General features: G+C 48.0%; 2 protein-coding genes and 1 non-coding gene across 4 annotated transcripts in view; all 3 read left to right on the forward strand.

Moving 5' to 3' along the window:
- Positions 1 to 418: 418 nt before the first annotated feature.
- LOC138615443 (P2Y purinoceptor 3) lies at positions 419 to 13,454 on the forward strand. Of its 2 annotated transcripts, none has more exons than XM_069689120.1 (4): positions 419 to 848; positions 906 to 1,011; positions 11,542 to 11,948; positions 12,761 to 13,454. In XM_069689120.1, exons 2-4 carry the CDS (start codon positions 979 to 981, stop codon positions 13,431 to 13,433), a joined length of 1,113 nt encoding a protein of 370 aa, XP_069545221.1. In that variant the 5' UTR covers positions 419 to 848; positions 906 to 978; the 3' UTR covers positions 13,434 to 13,454. The 2 variants fall into 2 exon arrangements, with proteins under 2 accessions (XP_069545221.1, XP_069545214.1); XM_069689113.1 differs by having other exon boundaries at positions 939 to 1,011.
- trnaa-agc (transfer RNA alanine (anticodon AGC)) lies at positions 7,460 to 7,532 on the forward strand. The gene has a single exon. It is a non-coding gene; the product is annotated as a tRNA-Ala (tRNA).
- A 4,128-nt stretch (positions 13,455 to 17,582) lies between the features above and the next one.
- Positions 17,583 to 23,728, forward strand: part of LOC138615550 (rho guanine nucleotide exchange factor 17-like) — a 66,719-nt gene continuing 60,573 nt past the window's right edge. Inside the window, 2 exon segments of the mRNA XM_069689235.1 lie at positions 17,583 to 19,398; positions 19,401 to 23,234. Of these exon segments, the coding sequence (XP_069545336.1) occupies positions 17,902 to 19,398; positions 19,401 to 23,234 (5,331 nt within the window). The 5' untranslated portion in view covers positions 17,583 to 17,901.

The raw sequence follows: 23,728 nt of genomic DNA on the forward strand, positions 1-23,728 counted from the left end.
TTTCTTCAAACCGTTGTGGCCTCTTTTCGTGCCGACTTCGTGTATTTCCACCTGTGTTTAAAGTACGCAGAGAGTGTGAGCCAGCCGGCAATAAACTTTCAAATTAAATATGAAAAATCAATTCCATTGTAAAACGTCAGACTTGTCCAGAGTGTTGCATTAAAAGGAGGACTTGAACTCCGATTTAGGAAAATTAAATTCTGCAACAGGATTCTATCACTTTTTTGAAGTTTGTTTTTAGCCAGTTTAATTCACTGGTTTGGTTTCATTCCACCAGTAAACTAACAGGTATATATATATATATATATATATATATATACTACCTGTGTACAATATATATGATATATATATATGTATATGTATATTTTTTTACATATATATATATATATATATATAAAAAATATTGTTTCTATGGTTACCTCCCAGGCGCCTTTTATGTAGATTCAACGTCGACGACACTGATGACCGGAACTATGCTCGTGAGGTACTTCTAAAGCGCACCTGCCGGCCAGCCAATTATAAAGTACAGTTGTCGTGACTGTCCTAAAACTGGCAGAGAATGTTTTATTAGGAGAGTTAAAAAAAAAATATAAAAAATAAAAATAGAAGAAGAAGCTACTACTTGTGTTTTAAACGAATTTGTTCCCTTCGTCCTGACTGGATGTGGGAAACGGCTCACACTGCGCGTGCGTGAACCTGTAGTATAGCGCGTGCCTGCGTGCAGGCGGAGCAGCAGAAGGAGCAACGGTGCGTAAAGTTGAGTGCAGCCGCCGCGGACGCGACGCTGCGCTGCGGGAAGGTCCGGGACAAGACGAGCGGCCGGGTTCAAACGTCACGGCGTCTGTCGAGTGAGTTCAGAGTGGTTTCTTCACACTTTTTGTGTGTGTTTATTTTAACACCCACAGTTGGTTTTTCCATCCTCGCTTTTGTCGTTACAGAGGAGAGACTTCTGCCAATGGCCGAGGCGCCAACTTCTTGATGTTACCACAGTTGCTTGGCTGTTTATTCAGGGTAAGTTGAATTTCTTTTTATTTATTTATTTATTTTTTTATTGCATGTACGTTCTCCCTAAGCTCTAAAGGAATGTTAAATATTAAGCCGAGGGATAACAGTCAAACAAATTACAACATAGTATTCACATTGGGCAACAGCGTACCTCTTGCGGCCAAATATGATAAAAAAAAACAAAAACAACAAAAAAACAAAAACAAACTATATTTGAATTTTGAGCTATCATTGTGGTATTCTTACTGCAGCTACGCGTATAGAAGTGTTCCCACATACGGGGATGCTGATGAAAGAGACACCGATCAAAAATAAACAGGCACACATACATTAAATGATTTTAAATGATAGTGAAACCACCTGCAAGCCATCGAGCCTTGCGGGGATCTGTCTGTCTTGTCTTGTCTGTCATGGGGGAGGGAGGACATGTGTCCTGCGTGCAGCTGACGACAAGCGATTGAATGTTCCCTCTCGATGTAAACTGACGTTTATGAACCAGAACCAACGCGCCCCTCGGGTACGGCGCTGTTGTCGTGCATGCTGCGAGGTAGCCAGCTGTTTGACTTTGCACAAAACTAGGTGTGAATGATATTTGTGACGGCACGTCTGTGGAATTTGCAGAAAATGGTGTGAGGATCAGCGGATGATCCAGTAAAAATGAAGCCAAAAACGTTTATTGTCATGTGGAAAGTTGCAAACCACAAGAATGCAGTCATACATTTTATTTTTTTTTTTTTTTACCAACGGTGTTGGTGTACAGTATTATTAGCTGAACAAAAATACACATTAAACATTTAAATCGGTTTTTTCTTTTTGTTCACAAATCTTTTCAGATAAATGTTTATTAAACTATTAAACCATTGAATTAGATCATAACGTGCATATTTTACTACATAATTAGAGTTAGAAATATTAAAAACAGGCCAGACATGTTGTGTGTTTGGGTACAAATCTTTGCAACCTTGACAAATAGCATTTTTTTTATTATTATTATTTTTTTTTAATACAACATCTTTAATGTTTCACATCTGTATCAACCAATGGAGAATAAACCATGGGCTGACTCTGACTTTACCAATTCTTTGATACATCTGCTGTTTTTCATGACAGCTTGTCAAAAAGCAAACGCTAACGGTTTACTGAATCAAAGGTGACATCTTCAGATACCTTCATTTTGTTTTGCCAACAATGTAAAACCCCAAATCTTTCCGTTCGATGTCACATATCATAAGATACAGAAAACAGCAAATTGTCCCAATAGATGAGTTTGGAAAAAGCTCTTTTTTTTTCTTTCTTTTTTTTTTTTGGTGTTCTTGCTTGAAACCTGACTTTTGTTCATTTCTTAATGACGAACTGACCAATGAGTTGCCCTTCCCGTCATTGCGCACGTTCCCTCTCTGCCGTTATTACAAATGGAAGAAAAAAAAAAAAAAAATGGATATGCCTGTTTCTCAATATGCCCACATCCCACAGCACGTAATGGGCACGGGTGAGTTCTCTGTCATTTCTCTAAAAGCAAGTCCGGTAAAAGCAAGTCGTCACGTCACGCAGGCAATTCCCGAGACTCAAAGACCGAGGATTGTCGTGGGCAGAGGTCGGGCGCGCTTGCTTTGTGGCACTTTGGCACGGCCGCTGTGTTTTTTTTTAATGAAGATTCCTTTCTGCTTGGCAGAGGCCGGGCATCTGTGGCTGTTGTGCCTGTCTGACCGAGAACAGGCGCACAAGTGTGGAGCACCGGTTCACAGACACTGGGCAGACTCCAGAGAAAACGGCCCCCCCCACCTTCCCCACCCCCCCGAGTTATTTTCAAGACGAAGTTAAGTGCGCGGCATCATCACCGAGTAAATAATCCAACAACAACAAAAAAAAAAGCTCAGTGGAAGGATAAATGTCCTAAACCCAGCAGCTAAACGTGTCATTTGACGCGAAGGGTCTCCACATAAATCGGACTTCTCTGGTCTCGGTAGAGAGACGCTTTCATGTCATTCATCTTGAATTGGAAACCGGAGCAACCAGAGGCCGTGTTAAAAAAAAAAAAATTGTCGGTGTATATATCAACACGATTTACACAGTGGAGACAGGAGAGACTTCTCCCCCCCCCCCACCCCTCCTCCGTTGTTTTGCTTGGACCAGAGCTGCATGTCCTCCCCTCCGCACCGCGAACCCCTGACAACAGCCACCGCAAGGGCGCAAGACTAACTACCTGCTCTGCTCAAGCTCCGGGTGAGCTTATTAGTGCCTGAGGAAAAGGCGTACGTCAAGATCTTCCGGCAGAAATCGACGTTAAATGGTAAACCGATAACGGTTACTAACTCACGCGCAAATACAAGACCCTTGACGGCAACAAAAGCAGAAAGTATTTGCGCATCTCTGGAGTAAGTGTGTGCATTGTGAACAAGCCCTCGGTCGCGTAATGACAGAGGGGTATAAAGAACACAAATGAATAAAATAAGGGCGACACTAATTCGTGTGAAACATCTCTCGGGCACGTTTGGGTGGCTGTTCTCGTATCTGCTGTTCATAGACCTTCTGTTTGCCGCCCACATCTCCGAATGGCTCAGCAGTTTGAACGAGCCGCGTGGGTTGATCCCGTCAGAGCGGGATTAAGAGGAAGGACGTTTGTGTTCACGCGCGGCTGGCGACATTCCCGTTCGTATCCTCTTGCGTGTTCGGCAGCGGTTCAGATTCAGCGCGCGGATCAAGGACGTGTTGATTTGAGATGCTGTCGTCGTTGCGAAACAGATCGCAACAACTCGCAGGCGCATCTTATCAAATCGGCACGTGGCCCTGTTTTTGGCCCCGGGAGAGCGGGGGCAGAGGGAGGCAGTTTGCTGAAATAGGAAATAAAGAGTTCGTGCACGTGCGGACCCGCCCGTCCTCCTTCTCTGCCAAGCCAGTCGGCGACCCGGCAGAGCGGGGTGCCCGTTTATCTGCAGGTTTTGTTTCCCCTCTGTCCAAAGGGAAGCGGACGCCTGACCCGCGCGAGCCGCAGCGTCGCCAACGGCGTTTGGCGATGCGCGCGGCGATTCGGAGGTCGCGCCCGAAAAAACGAAGCAAAAAAAGGAAAACGCGGGGCTCCCCGTCCCGAACAGAAACCAGCATCCACGCGACCGCGACGTCCGGCAAGAAGGAGCGAAGTGAAACGGATGCAAAAGTCAGTCCGACGCGCATCGCAGAAGGAACCTCGTTTTGTTGCGGCGACCGATGGCCTCGTTTTCCCTGTCTCCTGCGCGTCGCCTCTTTCGTCACGCCCCCCCCCCCCCCCCTCCCCCTCGTGTGTGGCAACGGCTCGACACGCTGGGAGGCCGCGGGAGGAACGGCACGAGCTGCTGCCGATTGGTCTTTACACACCTCGTGAAATCCTCAGTCAAAAGCACAGCGACTTGCGTCGACACGCTTTTTTTTTTTTTTTTTTTTTAAAGGATTAGTTTAACTTGTCTACAAGTTATGGCAAATTCATTACCAACTGTGGCTTGTCAGCTGTGTCCGCATCACGTTTGAAAGCACTCGTGTCCACCTGTACTTTTTCAGTGGACGAGCAGAAACTGGTGGAGCGGTTTGGTTTGGTTTGGTCATGCCAAAAGTTGTTGTTTTTTGTAAAGTTTTTTTTTTTTTTTTTTTTTACCTGTGGATTAATACATAAAGCTCATGATCAGCCGTGCAGGAATGCCCATATTTGTACTTAAAGCTTTGGCACTTCCTCTGCAGAAATGAAACAATCAAAGCAGATAATCTTGCTGGCGATTTACTCCCGTGTGTGTGTGTGTGTGTGTGTGTGTGTGTGTGTGTGTGTGTGTGTGTGTGTGTGTGTGTGTGTGTGTGTGTGTGTGTGTGTGTGTGTGTGTGTGTGTGTGTGTGTGTGTGTGTGTGTGTGTGTGTGTGCTGCTTGCTTTCATACGACTATTGGTCTCGTATGAAAGCAAGCAGCACACACACACACACTTCATTCGAAATATATATATATATTTTTTAGGACTACATCCTGGTGTGTGCACAGATGTGTGTCATGCAACAAGTTTTGTTATCTACTCGACCATATGGCAGGCAGTGTTCGTGCGTAAACACCAGCCCTCCTCATTACTCCCATCTGTTTATTTATAGTGCAGCTGATTAGTTTAAAATGTCTTCAGCGTAATGGCCACCGTGTCTTTCCTCAGGATTGATGGACTTGTACATTAGTACGGTGTGTTTGTTTCTATTTTGGACCGAGGGGGCTGCTGCACTTGCAGCGTGCTTGACTCTCGTAGCCGCATTCGTCTTTGTTAGGAAAATCAAACGGTGTTTGTTTGTCTATCAAAGCGAAGAGGATGTTTATGTTTATGTTTATGTTATTGCAACAATGGGTACAATTGGGTACATGTGTGCGTGTTTGAGTATGTGTCTCGATGTTTGTTCTCCAGAGGAGACTGATGTTCTTCTGCTGAAGTGCTGCGTGTCAGCCTGTTTTCCTGGGAATCTTTTCTGTGGACTTGTGTGTGTGTGTGTGTGTGTGTGTGTGTGTGTGTGTGTGTGTGTGTGTGTGTGTGTGTGTGTGTGTGTGCGTGCGCGCGCGTGTGCGTGTGTGTGCGCGCACGCTTCGAACTGCTTGGATGGTGGTTGTGTGTCTGCAAACGCGAGTGATTGTTTGTTTGCCATTTTTCAAATTAACTGCAGCCAAAGCATGTGCCCCCCCTCCTCCCCCAGGGGAGGGGGGGCATGAATCATTGATTAGGGTGGTCAGATAGAGACCAGAGATGGGAATGTAATTAGAGGTGGATTGTCCCCCCCCCGCTCCCTCCTCTGTTCATGTCCATCTCCTGCTCTGTGTGAGCTACAGAGATGAGGACTGTCTCCGAGTAGTGTCGTCCTGTGTGCGAGTTCTTACCATTTTAGATTACACTCCCTACGTGGCAGCATCTCCGAAGCCGGACAGACGCAGCCAAAGAAATATCGTGGCTAGTGTTAGTTTGAATGCACTTCCGAGTTTTTTTTTAAATTAATTAATTTATTTTTCACTCAAAGATTTTGTGTTTTTAGTTGATCAGATGCGAGAGTTTGCAAGTTTATTTTTTTTGTATTTTTTTTTTTTTGTACAGTTTTAGAGCATTGTTAGTTGCCCATTTTTGTATATTGAACTGTGGCTCAGACAAAAAGAAAATTTGAATTCATCACCTTGAGCGCTGCCCATTTTCAATATCCTTTTGCGCATTTGATTGAATACGTGTTGTTCTTATAATAATAATAATAATAACAAGAAGAAGAAGAAGAAGAAGAAGGACGAGACATTTCTTTGATTAATCAAATAAACGTTTAGTCTTGCACAACCAGACCTCTCAGCTGAGAATTGTGTGGTTGCACCCATATATCATTCTAGTGGGCTAAAAAAAAAAAAAAAGAAGCTCTGGCTTCTTTGTATTTCTTCAAACCAATAACGACCGTGTTGGGTAGCGCTAAGCCCAGGATGCAGCGACTATGCCCTTGCGAAATAGTGTTGGGTGCATGTTGTTTTGGTTTTTTTAGGTCTCCTCCAACTCCTCCCGCTCCTTCCCCGCCTGTCGCTGGAAACTGTGCTAATAAGAAGCAACGAGACTGAAAACAGTAAAGTTGTGAGCTGTAAAACCAAAACATTGAGCTGAAAAACACTAAAGGAGCGCTGTAACGTTGAAGGGAACACTTCTGTCGGTTTAGCACCACCTTCACTTTAAAATTACAGCCGTTTCATATATTGTTGATATAAAACATTGCTAAGTGCAGCTCTAAGGTTTGTAGGTGTGTGTGTGTGTGTGTGTGTGTGTGTGTGCGTGTGTGTGTGCGTGCGTGTGTGTGCGTGCGCCTCTCGGTATCCGAATTAAGGCTTTGCTCATAGTTGTTCGTTGCTGAATGTGTTGACATCGTCTGAGTTTGTTTTGCGTGGCCTTAACCAGAGTTCAAAAGTCCTGACGGTACCAAAAAAATAAATAAATAATGATTTAACACACGTGATGTTTAGTTCGCAGCCCTGTTGGAGTTCAGTTGTTAATCTCCGATATGTCTTGAGTTGCAGTCACATTCGTGGGTTATAAATAATCTGGTGTCACACTGAGCTGTGACCTCAGGGTGGAGAGTATGCAGCAGCTTGTCTTACTTGACACGAGTGAGTGTGTGTGTGTGTGTGTGTGTGTGTGTGTGTGTGTGTGTGTGTGTGTGTGTGTGTGTGTGTGTGTGTGTGTGTGTGTGTGTGTGTGTGTGTGTGTGTTGTGAGTGAGTGAGTGTGTGTGTGTGTGTGTGTGTGTGTGTGTGTGTGTGTGTGTGTGAGTGAGTGAGTGTGTGTGTGTGTGTGTGTGTGTGTGTGAGAGTGTGTGTATGAGAGAGTGTGTGTGTGTGTGTGTGTGTGAGAAACAGACAGTGATAAACAGAGTGCTAGTAATGATACACCATGTGTGTGAGGATGTGAGTGACATTTCATTTACTGTTTTTTGACCAGCTGTGACATGGAGGGGAATTAGCTCAAATGGTAGAGCGCTCGCTTAGCATGCGAGAGGTAGCGGGATCGATGCCCGCATTCTCCAGGCGGCTTTTTTTCTGTTTTGTTTTTGTCTCTGGACACCGTCGCCAGAGACTTTTAGAGGTCGGGAGCATCTCTAGAGGTGCCGGGTGAAAACAGCAGGAAGGAGCTGCGCGGTCTCTTGACAACATTACTTCTCCCCCCTTCATACTTCTTCCCCCGGCAGCGCGGACCCATCCTGAGCCCGCGCGGTCGGGCCACGGCGCTCTTCGCTCCGAGAGAGACGCCGAAGAGGACCGAGAGCCACCGGGACGGAACAGTCCCGAGTAGACGGAGAAATCCCGAGGGTGTACATTTGTGCAATTAAGTCTTCGTTCAACGATCAGGACTAACTTAACCGGATTCATTCCAAACTCGAAGTGGTGCAAATATAACGACTTTCGTGTGTCTGCAGAGAACCGACGTTGCCTCACAGAAAGAGTTATGAGGGGAACATGTATGGACAATCCCAGGACACCTGCCAACGTGGGTAGAAAAGGCTACACTGAGTCACAGAGCCAGTAGATGACGCCCTCACGTGCACACGTGCACACACACACACACACACACACACACACACACACGATAAATGCAGATAATTCCTGCAAAGGTCGGTGAGCAACGCTTTCATGAGTGTTTACTGTAAGTGTCGGGCACGTGGCTTGAAATGACTTCGCACACACAACTTTTTTCTTTGTGTTTTTTTAAAAAAATAAAAAAATCTAATCCGATCATTTTCTTTCAAACGCGTCTTTACGGCCCTTCGACGACCCGCTCGCGGCACGTGTTGAAAAATTGTAAACATAAACACACACACACAAAAACAAAACACGCATACGTCCGCGCTTCGGATTTCAGGAGCGCTCTTCGCAGTGCTGCGACTCAGTTTAGTGTTGGATGAAAAACAACACACCACCCCGCTGTTGTTGAACGTGTCACGTGAGTTCGTGGCTCCAATCTGTCTCAAGTTTGAATTTGAATCCATTAGTTGTGAAGCATCAAAGTCCCGGGTCGGTTTCTTTTGCTGCACCTTACTTTCTTAACGTACTTTGAACTGATGAAATGTATCTCTTAAAAAAAAAAAAAAAAAGGGTACAACGGCAGTTTGTGTTTTTGTTGGGTGCCAAACTCGCCAAATGTTGTGACAGTTGTGGAAAGTAGCCCTGCAACACGCACTCCTCAACGCGGAAATAACATTCAGCACCGAGAAGCAACTACAGGTTTTGTATTTCTGTTTGCCCCATTATCCCTCATTAATTAAAAAAAAAAAAAAAAAGGCACTCAACTTGTTTTCATGAACAATAATCCCTCTCTTCGATTCCATGTGATTATCTCACATCATTTGATTCCATGTGATTATCTGCACCACGGTTTTTAACCTGGGAATCAGAGCCGCGTCTCAACTTTCATCTCTGCTTTTCCTTGTAAACTTGCCTGCCAAGACTTGTAGCACCCGAGAGTGTTTTCGTTTTCATTTTTCGGTTTCGCTGGAAACTTGTCCAGATCGTATTATCATTCATATTAGATTGCAAGTGAACTGTTTACTTCTTCGGCGGAGTAAATTCTGTGTGTGGTTTCGTGTTGCTGCTCGCCCTCGGGGGTTTTGACATGATGAATACCAACGTACTTTACAAACGGGAGGGTTCTTGGCTGCGGTTTGAATGTGAGGAAACGGATTGGATTGATCGCAGCTTTAATCAAAGTCGGTGGGAAAAGTGCTTGCCGGGATGCTTATTGGGTCGATGTAGAGAAATGTTTTATGGTCTGCCAGCACACTGCTCCCTTCACCTCCTGCTCACCTTCAACTACACTACCAGCAATTATGAAATCATGCGTCACTGTTGTATGTGACGCAAGCGCGCACACACATGCACACACACACACACACACACACACACACACACACACACACACACACACACACACACACACACACAAAACCACACGCACGCACACACACAACCACAACCACACACACACACAACCACACGCACACACACACACAACCACAACCAAAAACACACACACACACACAACACACACGCACACACACACACACACACACACACACACACACACACAACCACACACACACACACACACACACACACAACCACACGCACACACAACCACATGCACACACACACACACAACACATGCACACACACACACAACACACACACACACACACACACATGCACACACACACACACAACCACACGCACACACACACACACACACACACACACACACACACACAACCACAACCACACACACACACAACCACATGCACACACACACACAACCACACACACACACAACACACACACACACACACACACACACACACACACACACACACACACAACCACACGCACACACAACCACACACACACACACAACCACATGCACACACACACACAACCACATGCACACACACACACACACACACACACACACACACACACACACACACACACACACAACACACCACACACACACACACACACACACACAACCACATGCACACACACACACACAACCACACGCACACACAACCACACACACACCACACACACACACACACACACACACACACACAACCACACGCACACACACACACATGCACACACACACACACACACACACACACACACACACACAACACACACACACACACACACACACACACAACACGCACACACACAACCCCACACACACACACCCACAACCACAACCACACACACAACCACACACCCACCCACACACATCCACACACAGGCTTTTATGCAGAAGTGGTGTTAGTTGTGAAATGCCCATGGGTTAAAGTCTGTCAAGGCTGCGGAGGAAGTGGCAAAAGTAATTCACCTACTCAAGCACATGCTGCCATGAAGGAAATGGATATGAGTGATGTAATTAAGATTCTTGATCAATCTCAGCCAGTTCCAGACCGTGTGAAGAGCAAACAGTCTGCCGGTTTTTCATTTCACAACTTCAGCAACTGTTCAGCATACAAAACGATGGAGAGACTAAATCATCATAATCTAATTGTCTGGCTGTCGCTGTGTTCTGTAACAACCTCGCGACCCCCACCATGACTTTATTATTAACATATGTTTATTTTGTGCAACTTCATTTTTCTATTCCACTTCACGTCAGAGGCAGTAAATATTGCACTTTGCGTATTTCGGAGGATTTTACTTTTAAAAACCTACGATGGTCTGAAACGCAATATTACGTTCCGGTAAAGTTCATCGCACCAGAAAAAAACAACCAAAAAAAAAAAAAAAACAACCATTTCCTGTGTGATCCCTTGAAAAGAAGCAACGTCATCTTTTTTTGTTGTTGTTAAAAAAAAAAAAAACTGCAAATATCAGAGCAAATATGCTTTTCCTGTTGTTGTAGTATCTTTTTTTTAAATCACGCGATGATCCTTCAGATTTATCCTTTAACCCGTCTCGCCCCTCAAGAGTGCTAAAAAGCAGAGCAGCGCCGTATTCAGTAAGTATTCAGGCCGAGAGGGCGACTGCCCCCCTTTCGTGACGTTGGACAAAACAATGACCGCTCTTTTGCGCCCTCTGCTGGCCGATTTCTTCCTCTTGAATACGGTCTTCAAGACGCGTTCATACATGCAGGCAGTCTGCCGGGCTTACACGCCCGTGTTTTGTCCGTTCGTTGGCGTGTTTGTTTTCATCTGAATTTAAAAACCGAAGCATGAAGCAGCTCAAGAAAAATGACCTCGACCTAGATGCCCTACGTTACAGCATAAGCTGTCTTGTCCTATTGTTAAATAGACAGATGTTAGGTCTGATTTACTGCCCGCGTGCGCAGCAACGCCCAAAATAGATGCCCAGGTTTATTTGCTGTCAGTTTTAGGCTCCGCAAAAATAACTCGACAAAATACGCCGACAACGGGGGGGGGGGAAAGGTTAACCTCCGTCAGCGCTCCGTCCGCTTTACCCTCCCGTCCTTAACGTCAGCTCAGATACGGCCGTGAGAAGCTCGTCCATGTCTCTGCGTGTCTCTCCACCCAGAACGTGAAGATGGCCCATCCGTTCAGCTCCCTCGCCACGGGACCTCCCGTCTCGGAGACCTTCCCCCTGGACCTGTTCTCCACCGCGGAGCCCCACGCGGCGCACCGCTTCCTCTCCGGCGGCCGCAACAACAGCTGCACCTACAAGGAAGACTTCAAGCGTATTCTGCTCCCCGCCGTGTACACCGTCGTCTTCCTGCTCGGCCTTCCCCTCAACGCCGCCGTCATCCTGAAGATCTGGGGGACGAGGCCCAACCTGTCCAAGAACAACATCTACATGCTCAACTTGGCCATAGCCGACTTTCTGTACGTGATGTCGCTCCCTCTGCTCATCTACAACTACGGCAGCCGTGACTACTGGCCCTTCGGGGAGTTGGCCTGCAAACTGGTCAGGTTTCAGTTCTACAGGTGAGTTCTTGACCGACTGACCGACTGACCGACTGACTGGTTCCTTAACTCTGAGCACAGCTGCGTGTCCGGTGACGTCTCTCCGCGTGCAGTCTGAAACGCATTCCAAAACCGAAAGTGGTCACGCTGCCGGGGTGGGGGGGGGGGGGGGGAGGGGGGAGACAGAGGTTGCGCTAGTTTGTACACTTTAAATGTGACAGAAGTAGTTGTGCGAAGTTGTTCCAAAGAAGGTGAAGTCGGTCCCCGTTGCCCGGGCGTTCCTCTGGTCTGTCAAGTCCCACTAGGAGCGTTTCAGAAGCAAAGGCTTTTTTTATTTATTTATTTATTATTATTTTTTATGTTCAATTTAGTTGACTTCCTGATTTTTTTTTTTTTTTTTTTTTCCCTTTTTTTAGCTTCTAGCAGATAAAAGTTGTTCAAAGATGTTTCTTTTTCTTTGTTGTCATTTTGTTATTTCCTTATCTCACTGTGCTGTAGCCACACAACGTTAATACAGGTTTGGGTTACAGTTGTCAAACAAAAAAAACAAAAAACAAAAAACAAAAAAACCTTCTTATAACGACTTTGTAACCATTTGACATTCAGCGCCCGTAGCAGGAGGAGAACGCACTTCTGGTCCTCCTTGACCGACCGTGGGAGGAGACATGTTGACGTGATACATGAACTGCTACCCTCCCTCCCCCTCACCCCCCACCTCACCCCCGCAGCTCTTTAATGTTACTCATCGCGCGGGACGTTTTGAAAGCGGTGCCGGACAACGACATTAACGGCATTTCCCTTGCGTGTGTCCCCCCCCCCCCTCCCCGCTTTAGCAATCTGCACGGCAGCATCCTCTTCCTCACCTGCATCAGCGTGCAGCGCTACGTGGGCATCTGCCACCCCTTCGCGATGTGGCACAAGCAGGGCGGCCGCCGGATGGCCTGGTCCGTCTGCGGCGGGGTGTGGCTGGCGATCGCCGTCCTGTGCGCGCCGACGTTCCACTTCGCGGCGACGGGGACCCAGCGCAACCGCACGGTGTGCTACGACCTGAGCCCGCCGGACCGCTCCGCGGACTACTACCCGTACGGCATGGCCCTCACCTGCCTCGGCTTCGTGCTGCCCCTCGCCGGCGTGATGCTGTGCTACTGCCGGATGGCCCACGTCCTCTGCCGGCCGGTGACCCACCGGGGGGTCTCCATTGCGACGGGGGAGAAGCGGGACAAGGCGGTGAGGATGATCGTGGTGGTGGCGGCGGTGTTCTGCGTGAGCTTCCTCCCCTTCCACCTCACCAAGACCATGTACCTGGCGGTGCGGACTCTGCCCGGCGCCACCTGCGAGACCAGGAACTTGTTCTCCGTCATCTACAAGAGCACCAGGCCGTTTGCCAGCATGAACAGCTTCCTGGACCCCATTCTGTTCTACTTCACGCAGCCGCGCTACCGCCGCAGCACCCGGAGGTTCGTGCTCCGGGTCACCACGCTCAGGGAGAAGGGCACGGGCGTGTGAGCCGGCGGTACGTCCCGCACCGCTGGGAAAAAAAAAAAAGTGTGGGGGGGGGGATGAGGTGTTTTTAAACGGGTTTTCCTCGCGTCGTGAGCTTTTTTTTTTTTTTTTTTTTTTTTTTTTAAAGCGTCGGACCCGTTAACTCACCCCGTGCCTTGTGAAAAAAAAAAAAAAAAAAAGCTCTGGAAAAAAAACAACAACAACCGCGGAACCGCCGCCAAGTTAGGAAACCCTGTGAGAGGGACAGAGGTCGTGAATCCCGTGATATGAAAGGTCAACTTCAGCAGGCTCCTGCTACCGAGTCATCTTGAATTACCGTCAGGGTGCCGCGGGCGTGTTTTCCGCGGCACATTCGGGCCTTTCGGACACCCCGACGTGAGGATTCCCGATTCTCTGTTTAGCTTTTACGTCACTGCGGCTGCGGAATACTGGAGAAGCAGCCGACGACCAGGGGTTTTTAACATCCTGTGAATTGTTTACCTTCGGTCCCCGCCTTTTTTTTTTTTTTTTTCTTCTTTCTGATGAAAGTGAGTTCTTTTTATAAATGAGTTTTTTTGTTTTTTTTAATTTTTGCATTATGTTTCACACTGTGAAGTGTACAGTAAAACAGAAACACTCTATGATCTTGTGTTTTCATATCATATATATGATTAGCGTTACGTGTGACTGTGAAGTTGGAGGCATACAGTAAACGATCGGGTGGGGGGTGGGGGTGGGGGGAAGGGGTGGGGGGAAAGTGGGGGGGTGGGGGGTGAAACGGCCTCACAAACACAGGTCTGTAACACCATGACGGGCGCAGAAGTAGTGAGAGCAGATCGAAAAGGAAAAATGTCTACATTTTCAAAAATAATGGAGTATTATATTTTCATATGAAGGTCTCTGCTGGTTTTTTTTTTTTTTTTTTTTTTAACATTTTTTTATCTAAAAGGTGTCAGAGCTGCAAGACTTATTGTTGCACGTTTTTACCACTGGGTGGTGTGTGTCCCCCACTGCACTTAAATACCGTCTCTGTCCTCTGTAAAATATAATAGGTGATGGCTCTGATTATTATCATTAGTTATTATTATTATTATTATTATTATTATTCGGCATTGGATCAGATCTTACAACAAAACTGTAAAATGTCCGGCTCATAGCACGCTAAAACTCTGATCCACACATTCTTCAGTGAACTAAAGGAATCCATTCAAGAGTTTGTGCCCAGCATTGCTGCATTTTTATTTTTATTTTTATTTTTTTAAATACTTGAATGGAATGAAAAATGCAATTTATGGACTTAAGGTCAGAGTCTAAATGAAGCTTCTGTTCTCCACTTTTCTGTGAGAGAATGAACCCTTCCCGTGAAATTTAGGATTCCTACTCCGAGAAACGATGAAAGGTCGGCGTTTTGGAGAGGACAGAGTACATAATTGGGAATAGAGACATCTGTCAAAAGGAGCTCCCTGCTCTGCAGATGAAGTGTTCAGTACTCGGTACTGTTTTGACATCTCTAACCGGATACACTCTACATTTGTGTACAGTCTTCACAATGGAAGAAATGTGTCGTTTTAAACTTCCTTCTGTCATTTCTTATGGAACTTCACCAAGAAACTGAGTTGCTGATTTTGGGATTTGTTCAATTTGAATGTTCATGAAATGTACATAAATGCAGATTGCATTGTAAATGGGGATGTAGTGGGTTGTTTGTTGTAATTGTGTTTTTGACATACCCTGTAAAACAATGGTGGAAATATTTAAAAAAAAAAAAAAAATTCATTATATATTTTATTTCTGCTTTCTGGTTTCTTTGATCGCCAGCCTCTTTATCCCGAGTCTTGGCTGCTGTGAAGACACAGACAAGTACTTTTTCAAATGTTTAGTTGAGAAATGTCGCCTCATGAACTCTAGACAATAAACAATGCACTTATTGTCAGCATGAACAAAAACCTGATGATTATTTCATGCCAAATGTCTTAACTAAAGTAATTGAGTGTCGTATTTTAGAACCAAACTTTCCCAACCTTAAAATCAGGATGTCTTCTGAACCTCAATCGATGCGATATCAAAATTAACCTGAATTCGGGCATTTTTTTTTTCTCTCCTTCCAACAGCCTTTTGATAAATCTGAAGCCACCGTAACAGACAACAACCTTCAGCAGCTTTAAACACTCAACTTTAAATTCTGCGCTGCTGAGGTCGTCGCATTCATCTGTTTAATGTGAACCTATCGTTTTCATGCATTATAAAACGCAGTGAATTCTCTGACCATACATATGAGGTCACGTGCTTGAAAACTTCTTATTGTATGTAACGCGACGATACGCTGCATGTTGTGCTCCTGGGCTTCGACAAAAAAAGCGACTGCGCCGCCTTGTTTGTGTGTCTGTTTGGTAAAATCGTCAGATTTGGTTGTTTTTCTTTCTTCCCCTCGGCTGTCTGCAACGTGTCGTATATCTGTGGTCAGTTTAGAGATATCCAGATGCCTGTGTGCTGTGCCAGCATATTTTTTGTCAGTCAGTATTATGTATTTAAAACAAATTCTTATTTTTGTAAAACACTGTATCACAAATTAATATCAAGGATGGAGTTTTTATTTTTGTTACATATTTGTAATCGATTTAACGAAACAAAACAAAAAAGTAACGTTTAGTTTTTTTTTGTATTTCTTTTATTTGACTATGCAGCTTCTCTTAGTTTCCTGTGAAAATGTTTTGGATGTTGTCATCATGTAAAACTAACTGAAAACCAGTCCCCCCCCCCCAAAAAAAACCAACAACAACATGCGAGCAACATAACTTTTGTATGTTTACATTGTATATGTAATAAAATAAGAATAATGTCTGCGAGATTGTGTTGCTTCCTCTTTTTTTTTTTCCCCCTTTCCTCACATTTTTAAACGCGTGACTTTCTCTACGCAGGTGAACTTTTCCAGCTGGTCTAGTACAGACAGAGCAAAAGTCAAATGAGTGTTTCAATCTGAGGGTTCGACGTGAATGAAGATAAACTTTAAAAAAAAACAAAACACAGACAGCAGTTGCCGAAATGGAGCGGCACGGTTAAATGGTTAAAAAAAGTTGCTCGTTTAATTCAACAGCAGTGATGTCAAAAGACTTCATGAAATGTGGCATCCGAACCAAATGCTGCAGAAAGTCGTTTCCCCTTGTCTGTTCACTTACCTTCCCACCTGATGACCCGACGTTGTACAAGGTCAGCCTGTGGAGGGCGCTGCAGACAGCTTCTACCTCCTCCCTGAAGGAAATTAAACACAGAACCCCCCCCCCCCCCCCTCTTCCTCCTCCTCCTCCTCCTCTCCCCTTAAGGAACAAAAGGACCTGTTAACCAGACAGCCACATGGGAAGCGCCACAGAGGGGTTATTGTGTGGGAGTGAAAACTTTTATCTTTACCCCCCCTCCCCACACACCCCCAACCTCCCCGTGAATGAATGCTGACACACGAATTCACCAAAACACATCATACCACACTGAGCTGGAGCTCTTGCTGAGTGTGCAGCTACCATTTGAGTCAACAAAATATACCAGTCTCTCTGGCTTCCTTTGTGCGTCTTCAACTCTAAACACAGAAATACTGTAAAATACCCATCACGGAAACGGGTGCTGTTTTGTAATGACGTTCTTCCTAGAGATATTAACGTGTTTAAAATGAAGACAACAGGCCCTAAATATGGTTTTAAAAATGTGACTTTTTTTTTTGTTGTTGTTGTTGTTGTTCTTTGTTTGAAACTCCTGAAAGTGCTACTGTCTTTTTTTCGCAAGGGAAAGAGCTATAATTACACGGGAGTAATTCCGCAGTATCTCCCCTCTCCCATCAAAAAAGAAAAAGCTTTTCCTCTCAATCCCCGAGGGGGCTATGACAGCCCCTACACACCCCCCCCCCCAACCCACTCCCCTCCTCCCCTAAGTCCCGCCCACCCCCCCCCCCTCTGCCCTATCTCAGGCATTAACATGCAAAAAAAAACACACACAACACAAGTCACGGAAAAGCAAATCATGCCAAAATAAGGAATCCAACAAACAGTTTGGGAATTAGCAGGGAGTGATGCGTTGGGCCCGTGCAGGCGCGCTAACCTGGCGATGGAGACACGTTTTAGAAAAAGTAACGGATGACAATGGAAAAGTTGTGTTTGTGAGGAGTTTGGGAACGTTTTGCCCCCTCAGCCCCCCCCAAAAAAACTTCCTTCTTGCGCGGATGCGGTTTCGGGAATCGACAACATGTAAGTTTTGATAAGGAGGGCAGCTACTTGCTCACCGCAGTTTCTCTCTTATTTTACCTCAGTTGCAGAGCAGTTTGAAGCTTTGCCAACAATTTAAAAAAAAAAAAAAAAAGAAAGTTTGCCGTTGGGCTTTTCTTGCCGTAAGGCTGCAAGGGAAAAAAAAAAAAAAAAATGGACCACAACTCAAACAAGTGCTTGGATGTGTAAGAGCCGTGGAGTCGACATGTGTGCGTGAACTGTAACAAAGAGAGACATGAACAATGGCAGAAAGAGAGAGGAAGAACGCGGCCGTGTATCGCAGCGTCTCTTACAAAAAGTTGGGGTCTTGGGGCGCCAGCAGGAGTGAAGACCGGCAGCGCAAATCGGAGCATTTGGAGGCAGTTGGCGTCGCCCTTCCCCCGGAGCCCAGCAAAGTAGAACAGCCCTTGGCGACGCGTAATGTCAGTGTGTCAAGAAAAGTTTCCAAAATCTCTGCCACCACCACCACCGCCGCCGCCGCCGCCACCACCGCCGGCCTCCCGACCGCAGAGCCAAAGAGAGGCTCCTCCACTCCTCTCTCCTCTATTTCTCCATCCATCCGCCAGCTTACTGAGAAGTTCAGCAGCGGCTCCGCCAGGACTCGCAGAGCCTCACCGGCAGACGCTGCAGCAGTGACGCGGGGGAGCAGCACTCTTCCCCGGGCCCGAGGAAGCTCCAGGAGAGACAGGTCTCCGTCTACTAACTCTTTTCACGAGGACAGCGGTGGCGGATATTTCCAGGATAGCGACACCGCTGCCGCGGAGTGTCTTTCAGACAACAAAGTGCAGAAGTTTCACTCCGGCACCGACTCTGCGTCAGGCTCGGACTCCGAGAGGAAAAGCGACAAGCGGATTTTTACACGTTTTTCAACCGACAGCGGCAGCAACTCTGGTAAGAGAGATTACTCGCAGATCAATGCACGTCCCTCTGATCTCGGGAAGAGTTTGACTACAGACGAGGAGGAGGATGTTAGTAGTAGAGGGGCTCCTCCACCCTGTAAATCTCACAGAAGTTATCTCCCCACACACCACGGTGACTTTATTCCCCCGAACTCGGACAAGTGGCCCAGTGTTACCAAAATTAGACAACTTTTTGACGAGAGACAAAGCAAAGCCTCGCAGCAGCAGCAGCAGCAGCAAAGGACTGACCCGTGTGAGAATGTAAAAGCAGCTGGCAGAGGCCCTCTCCATGAGCTCAGCGCCATTGAGATTAATGAGAGAGGTGACAAATTGTCACCTTGCAGCTCTGCTATTGAAGCCAGTAGCCTGTTTTTGCACGACACATGCGTAGGTGGAGAACAAAGCAGAGAATGCCGTGGTGCTAGAGAGACTGTTTGTTTTGGTATGGACTTTTATTCCAAAGCTGACCACCATCAGTACCCAAACGATGAGGCGGCAGAAGTAGAGACACCCAGTCAAGATAACAAAGTGTCTGGCAGTAGCAGTCGTAGTCGGTCTGGGGGTAGTCGGATTAACTCCTCTCCATACAGATCTCATAGTCCCAGCACTGAGGCAGAGGCAGCCAGCAAGACCCCCAGGAGGACAGGATTGACATCTGACCCCAACCCTGACCTTCAACCTCCTGCTACTTCGTCTCGGAGTCGATCTGGGAGCCGAGACCCCTCCTCCTGCTCCTCCTCTCTTCAGCAGCCGACAGCCAGGGAGAGAAGGGATAGACAGGGGGTCGGGCTGCCCAGGGATAGTTTACATTCCTCGCATAGCTCCTCCAGAGCACCAGCCCCCCCACCTCCTTCCCCCCCTCCCCTGCTCCAGCTCCAGATAAAGCCATTACCTCCTCCTCCTCTACTGTAGCTCCCTCCACTGAACCAAGAGCCCCAGCAAGGGTTGTTTCTCCCCTCAGCTCCCGCTGGAGGTTTAGCTCTGGAGACGAAGAGGAGGGGCACAACAGGAGAAGAAGAGGGGGAGGTTGGAGTGCTCCCTCTGGCCCCTCTCCTTCCATCTCCTGCAGAGGAGGAGAGAGGGGTGCCACAGAGCGAGGAGGCAGCCATTTATCCCGCATTAAAAATGGCTGGTGGGGGGCTAAGGGCATTGGCAGGTCTTCAGGCAGTGAGGAGGACAGTCCTGGTTCATTAGGCCCCCACTGTCGGGAGGCAGTCCGCCGCCGCTCGCTGAGAAAGAAGAAGAAGGTCGGCGGGGCCGCTCTGGCAACGGGCCGTGATGATTACAACGATCATGACGGCGAATCAGAAGACAGTGACAGTGACCCGGCCTTGACCATGGAGCGCTTAGAGAGGCACCACCAGCAAAACCCAGGAGGAGACTTTGCAGGGACAGCACCTCGGAGCCACCCGGCAAGAGAGCCCAGCCGTCACAGTAACAGAGCCAGGGTGCAGCAGTGGGAGCGCATCTCCTCCCACGCGACGTCCACGACGCTTCCTGGCGTGTCGCGAGTGTCGAAGGTCAACATACCTCCATTTGTTTCCAGTCCCGGCGAGTCGCGCTGCAGCAGCCGATACTCGAGCACCGAGACGCTGAAAGAGGAGGACCAGGCGAGCTGCGCCGGCCGCCGTGCAGCAAATGTGTTTTTTAATGCTGGCGGAGCAGAAGGTAGCACCAGCAGGGCAGCATCCTCATCCATGCTGAGTAAAACCTACCATGGCAATTTTACCATGTACCGCTCCCCAAGCTTCAGCCACGGGGATAACTTCTGCGACGGCCCCGCGCGCGCGCGCCCAAAGATTGTGCCGACAGCAACCCCCTCACCCGGTGTACTTACCAGAGAAGGTGTGGGATCTTCAGGGGTCAGAAGTGTTGAGACATTAAGGAAAACAGCAGAAGGGGGCAGGGTAAATGATAAAAACCAGATATCCATGTCCAACCCTGATATCGCCTCAGAAACTATGACACTCTTGAGCTTTCTCAAGTCCGACCTGTCAGAGCTCAAGGTCCGGAAAACAAGTGGAGGGGACCGATCCGGGGCTGCGGAGGGGTCGCCGGTGTGCCGGACGGGCTCGGGGACTCGCGGCGGGACTCTTCTACCTTCTGGTCGTCGCCCGTCACTGAAAGACCTAACTGCCACTCTGCGGCGGGCGAAGTCCTTCACTTATTCAGACAAACCTACAACAGCCGTGAGGTGCTGCTTGACGGGCGGCACCACAAACAGGAGCTCCTCCGAGCAGCGGCTTGACTTGGATGGCGAGCGGGCCGGAGGGAGGGTGTTGCTGTCGGACAGGGAAGTGGAAAGCGATGGCGGGGATTTCAGGGTTGGGAGGGGACAAAGAACGAGGGATTACGGATTCGACGACGATGATGAAGTGATGCCAGCTCCTTTGCAGGAGAGGTACGTGCAGGAAGCCCGGCAGGTCATTCGAGATATCTGCCAGATGAGTACGAGGGAGGATGATGATGATGATGATGAGGATGATGTCGATTTAAGAAGAGCTGACGATAAATTGGGGGATGAGCGCTTACCGGTCGAGAAAACAAATAAGGAGAAGGAGAAAGCGAGAGGGAGCGTCAAGGCTGAAGCAAGGATAGATCAAGAGGCTGAGCTTGAGAACACAAAAGACGGGGATAAACATGAGAGGGAGAGAGAGATCGGGGAGAGGGAGAGGAGCGAGAGGGATGGACAAAGTATGCAGTTGGAGAAGCTAAACAGCAGGGGCACAGAGTACTGGGAGAAGTCAAGGAGACAAAGCAGAGAGCCAGAGAGAGCCTTGCTGAAGGGGGATTCGGAGGAAAGCATGTTCTACGACCGCTCTGTGGACGAACTTTCAGGCCACGAGTCGAGTTTGACAGATGAAGGCATTGTGACGGAGCCAGAGACGGGCCCCGGTGACCTCTCGGAGAGGTCGTTCCTGGGCTCAGCGGGGGTTAATTTAGGGCCAAGAATAGCTCGAGATGTGCTCGGGCAGCCCGTCACTGTATGGAAGCAGTCGGCTCTCCACGAGGTGGGAGGCTTGAAGCAGGAGGGAGAAAAGATGACGGAAAACAGCTTGAGTTGCACAAATTGTTTGAATGAAGCCGGCGCACCTCGCTCCTTGCCTCTTCCTGCCTGTATGGCTGAGAGCGACAGCCTCATCATGGAGCTGAGCTCGACTGCTGGTATCAACAACTCTGCCGCTGAGGGGATCCACGCCAACAGTGCTGTGTTGCAGGGGATGGCAGCAGCCATCGCCGGAGGAGGAGGAGGAGGAGGATGTGAAGCGCCTGCAACTCCGAGTGCAGTCCGTCGAAGGCGCAAGTTCTCCCCTTCTGGTAACAACAACACCGGCTCGGATTCCAGCAATGGCAGTAATGCAGAGTCAACGACGGCAGCCGTAGGAAATGGGGAGTCCACAGTTTACCGCTCTCTCAGTGACCCCATGCCTCAGCGCCGCTGTTCTGTGTCAGAAGAAGGGAACAGCAATTTTTCTTCGGTAGATAGCAACCTGTTAGGATCCCTGTCTGTCAAAGGAGGAGGAGGGGGAGGAGGAGGAGGAGGAGGAGCTCCAGAGATGTCCGCCGCTGCCACACTGTCAGAATACAAGGGCAGTGTAGCCAGTGACTTGTCGGTATACAGTGACGGCGGACTCCGCGATGACTACAGCGGGGTGATCAGGAACATCGTAGCAGAGCCGGGTGCAATGGACAGACTGATGACAGATGACCACAGCAATGGCAAAGCCCCCAAGAAGAAGTCATTCAGCGACCCCAGTCGCCGTAGCGATGCCCCTCTTCTTTCCCAGAATGACCCTCAGTTCAAAGGTCAGACTAGCAGCTCTCAACCAATCAGTGAGCCGGATCAACCTGGCCAGATTCCACCTTCCAGCAGCGAGCCAATCCTGAGCGAGCAGAGAGAGGAGCTGTGGGAACCAGAAGCTAAGCCTAAACACACATTGCCGACACAGCTGCATCACCATGCAAACAGCAGTAATAAAGTCAAGATGGCTCGTTCCCAGTCAGAAGGCACCCCTCACTCTGATCACCGTGAAGATGAAGAGGATGATGTAATAGACCAAGGGGAAGAGGAAGAGGTGCAGAGGTTTAACTTTGACCTCAAGCTAGCTGAGGTTCTGTCCCCGAGAATGATTCGCCGGCCCACTAGAAAGCGTCCAAACAGGCTGGCGTTTATCCCTCACGAGGACCCATTTGAGCCCTCGGAGCTGGTTTCAGAGGAGCAGGAGGATCAGAGCAGCCAAACCAAGCTCGCCTCTCCTCCTCCCCCAACGCAGCCGCCATCCAAAACTATACCCAAACACGTCCGCCATGCCAGTGAACCCACCGCCTTCATCCCCATCTCCCCACCTCCACAACTCCAGCCCCTGAAGGAGGCAGACCGCCACGCTGGTCGGCCCACTGCCGAACCTCCAACCTCGAGTAAGCCTCCAGGAGATGAAGCCCCGTCTCTGGAGGACGTGACACAGAAATATATTCTTGAACTGAGCACCTCTGAGAGGGACACTGAGGTCACGGGGCCTCTTCCAGCGGCCAGGGATGGAGCTCCAAGCTCAGGGTCAGTTTCAGAGGGGCCCGGCGAGACCAGCGCCAGTGGACTTACAGAAGCTGGACCTCAGAAGAAGGGTACAGAGGAGACCGCGTCCGTTCCTTCTCCACAGAGGACCAAGCCCAGAGTGGTGAGTTCACTTTTTTTTTTTTTTTTTTTTACTGTCTGTTTTGTTGTTGCATGACGTCTACGAGTTCGGATGATTCAGCTTCACGTGGTTGTTTGCTTCACTAAACTCTTACATGTCTCTGCGTCATTGTTAGCTGCTACAGAAAAGAAGCTTTTACAGTATGAACACCACACCCAGTACGACACACATTTGGACTTTGTACGTTGTGCAGTTAGAGGTTTCTTTGTTGCGTAAAGAAGAAAGTAACGTGACGTATACATAATATAGTGTAATGTTGAAAAATAGTTGTAATACAATATGTCTTGAAACAGCCCATCCTGTTGTCGGATGCTGTTGGCTTGCTCTTATGGTTTCTTAGCTCCACCCGATGCACTTGTGTATCAGTGCTTTTATGAAGTGCTGCGAATCAGGACTGGTGCGGTTTAGTTTCCGAATGCTTTTGCGAGCAGGGCTACGATACGCAGGCCATTAAAGGCTGAGCAGTTTTAAACAAA

Source organism: Brachyistius frenatus, unplaced genomic scaffold (assembly GCF_029030835.1).
Source record: "Brachyistius frenatus isolate BFR_SWC_R1_liver_20210118 unplaced genomic scaffold, ASM2903083v1 Contig_1, whole genome shotgun sequence".
In the NCBI taxonomy this organism is placed as follows: Eukaryota; Metazoa; Chordata; class Actinopteri; family Embiotocidae; genus Brachyistius; species Brachyistius frenatus.

Bases quoted from the DNA above. Each gene is read 5' to 3' on its own strand.
- LOC138615443 (XM_069689120.1), top strand. From the start codon at position 979: ATGTTACCACAGTTGCTTGGCTGTTTATTCAGG. The intron at 1,012-11,541 runs GTAAGTTGAATT...CTCTCCACCCAG, and splicing joins TGCTTGGCTGTTTATTCAGG to AACGTGAAGATGGCCCATCC. The intron at 11,949-12,760 runs GTGAGTTCTTGA...TCCCCGCTTTAG, and splicing joins GTCAGGTTTCAGTTCTACAG to CAATCTGCACGGCAGCATCC.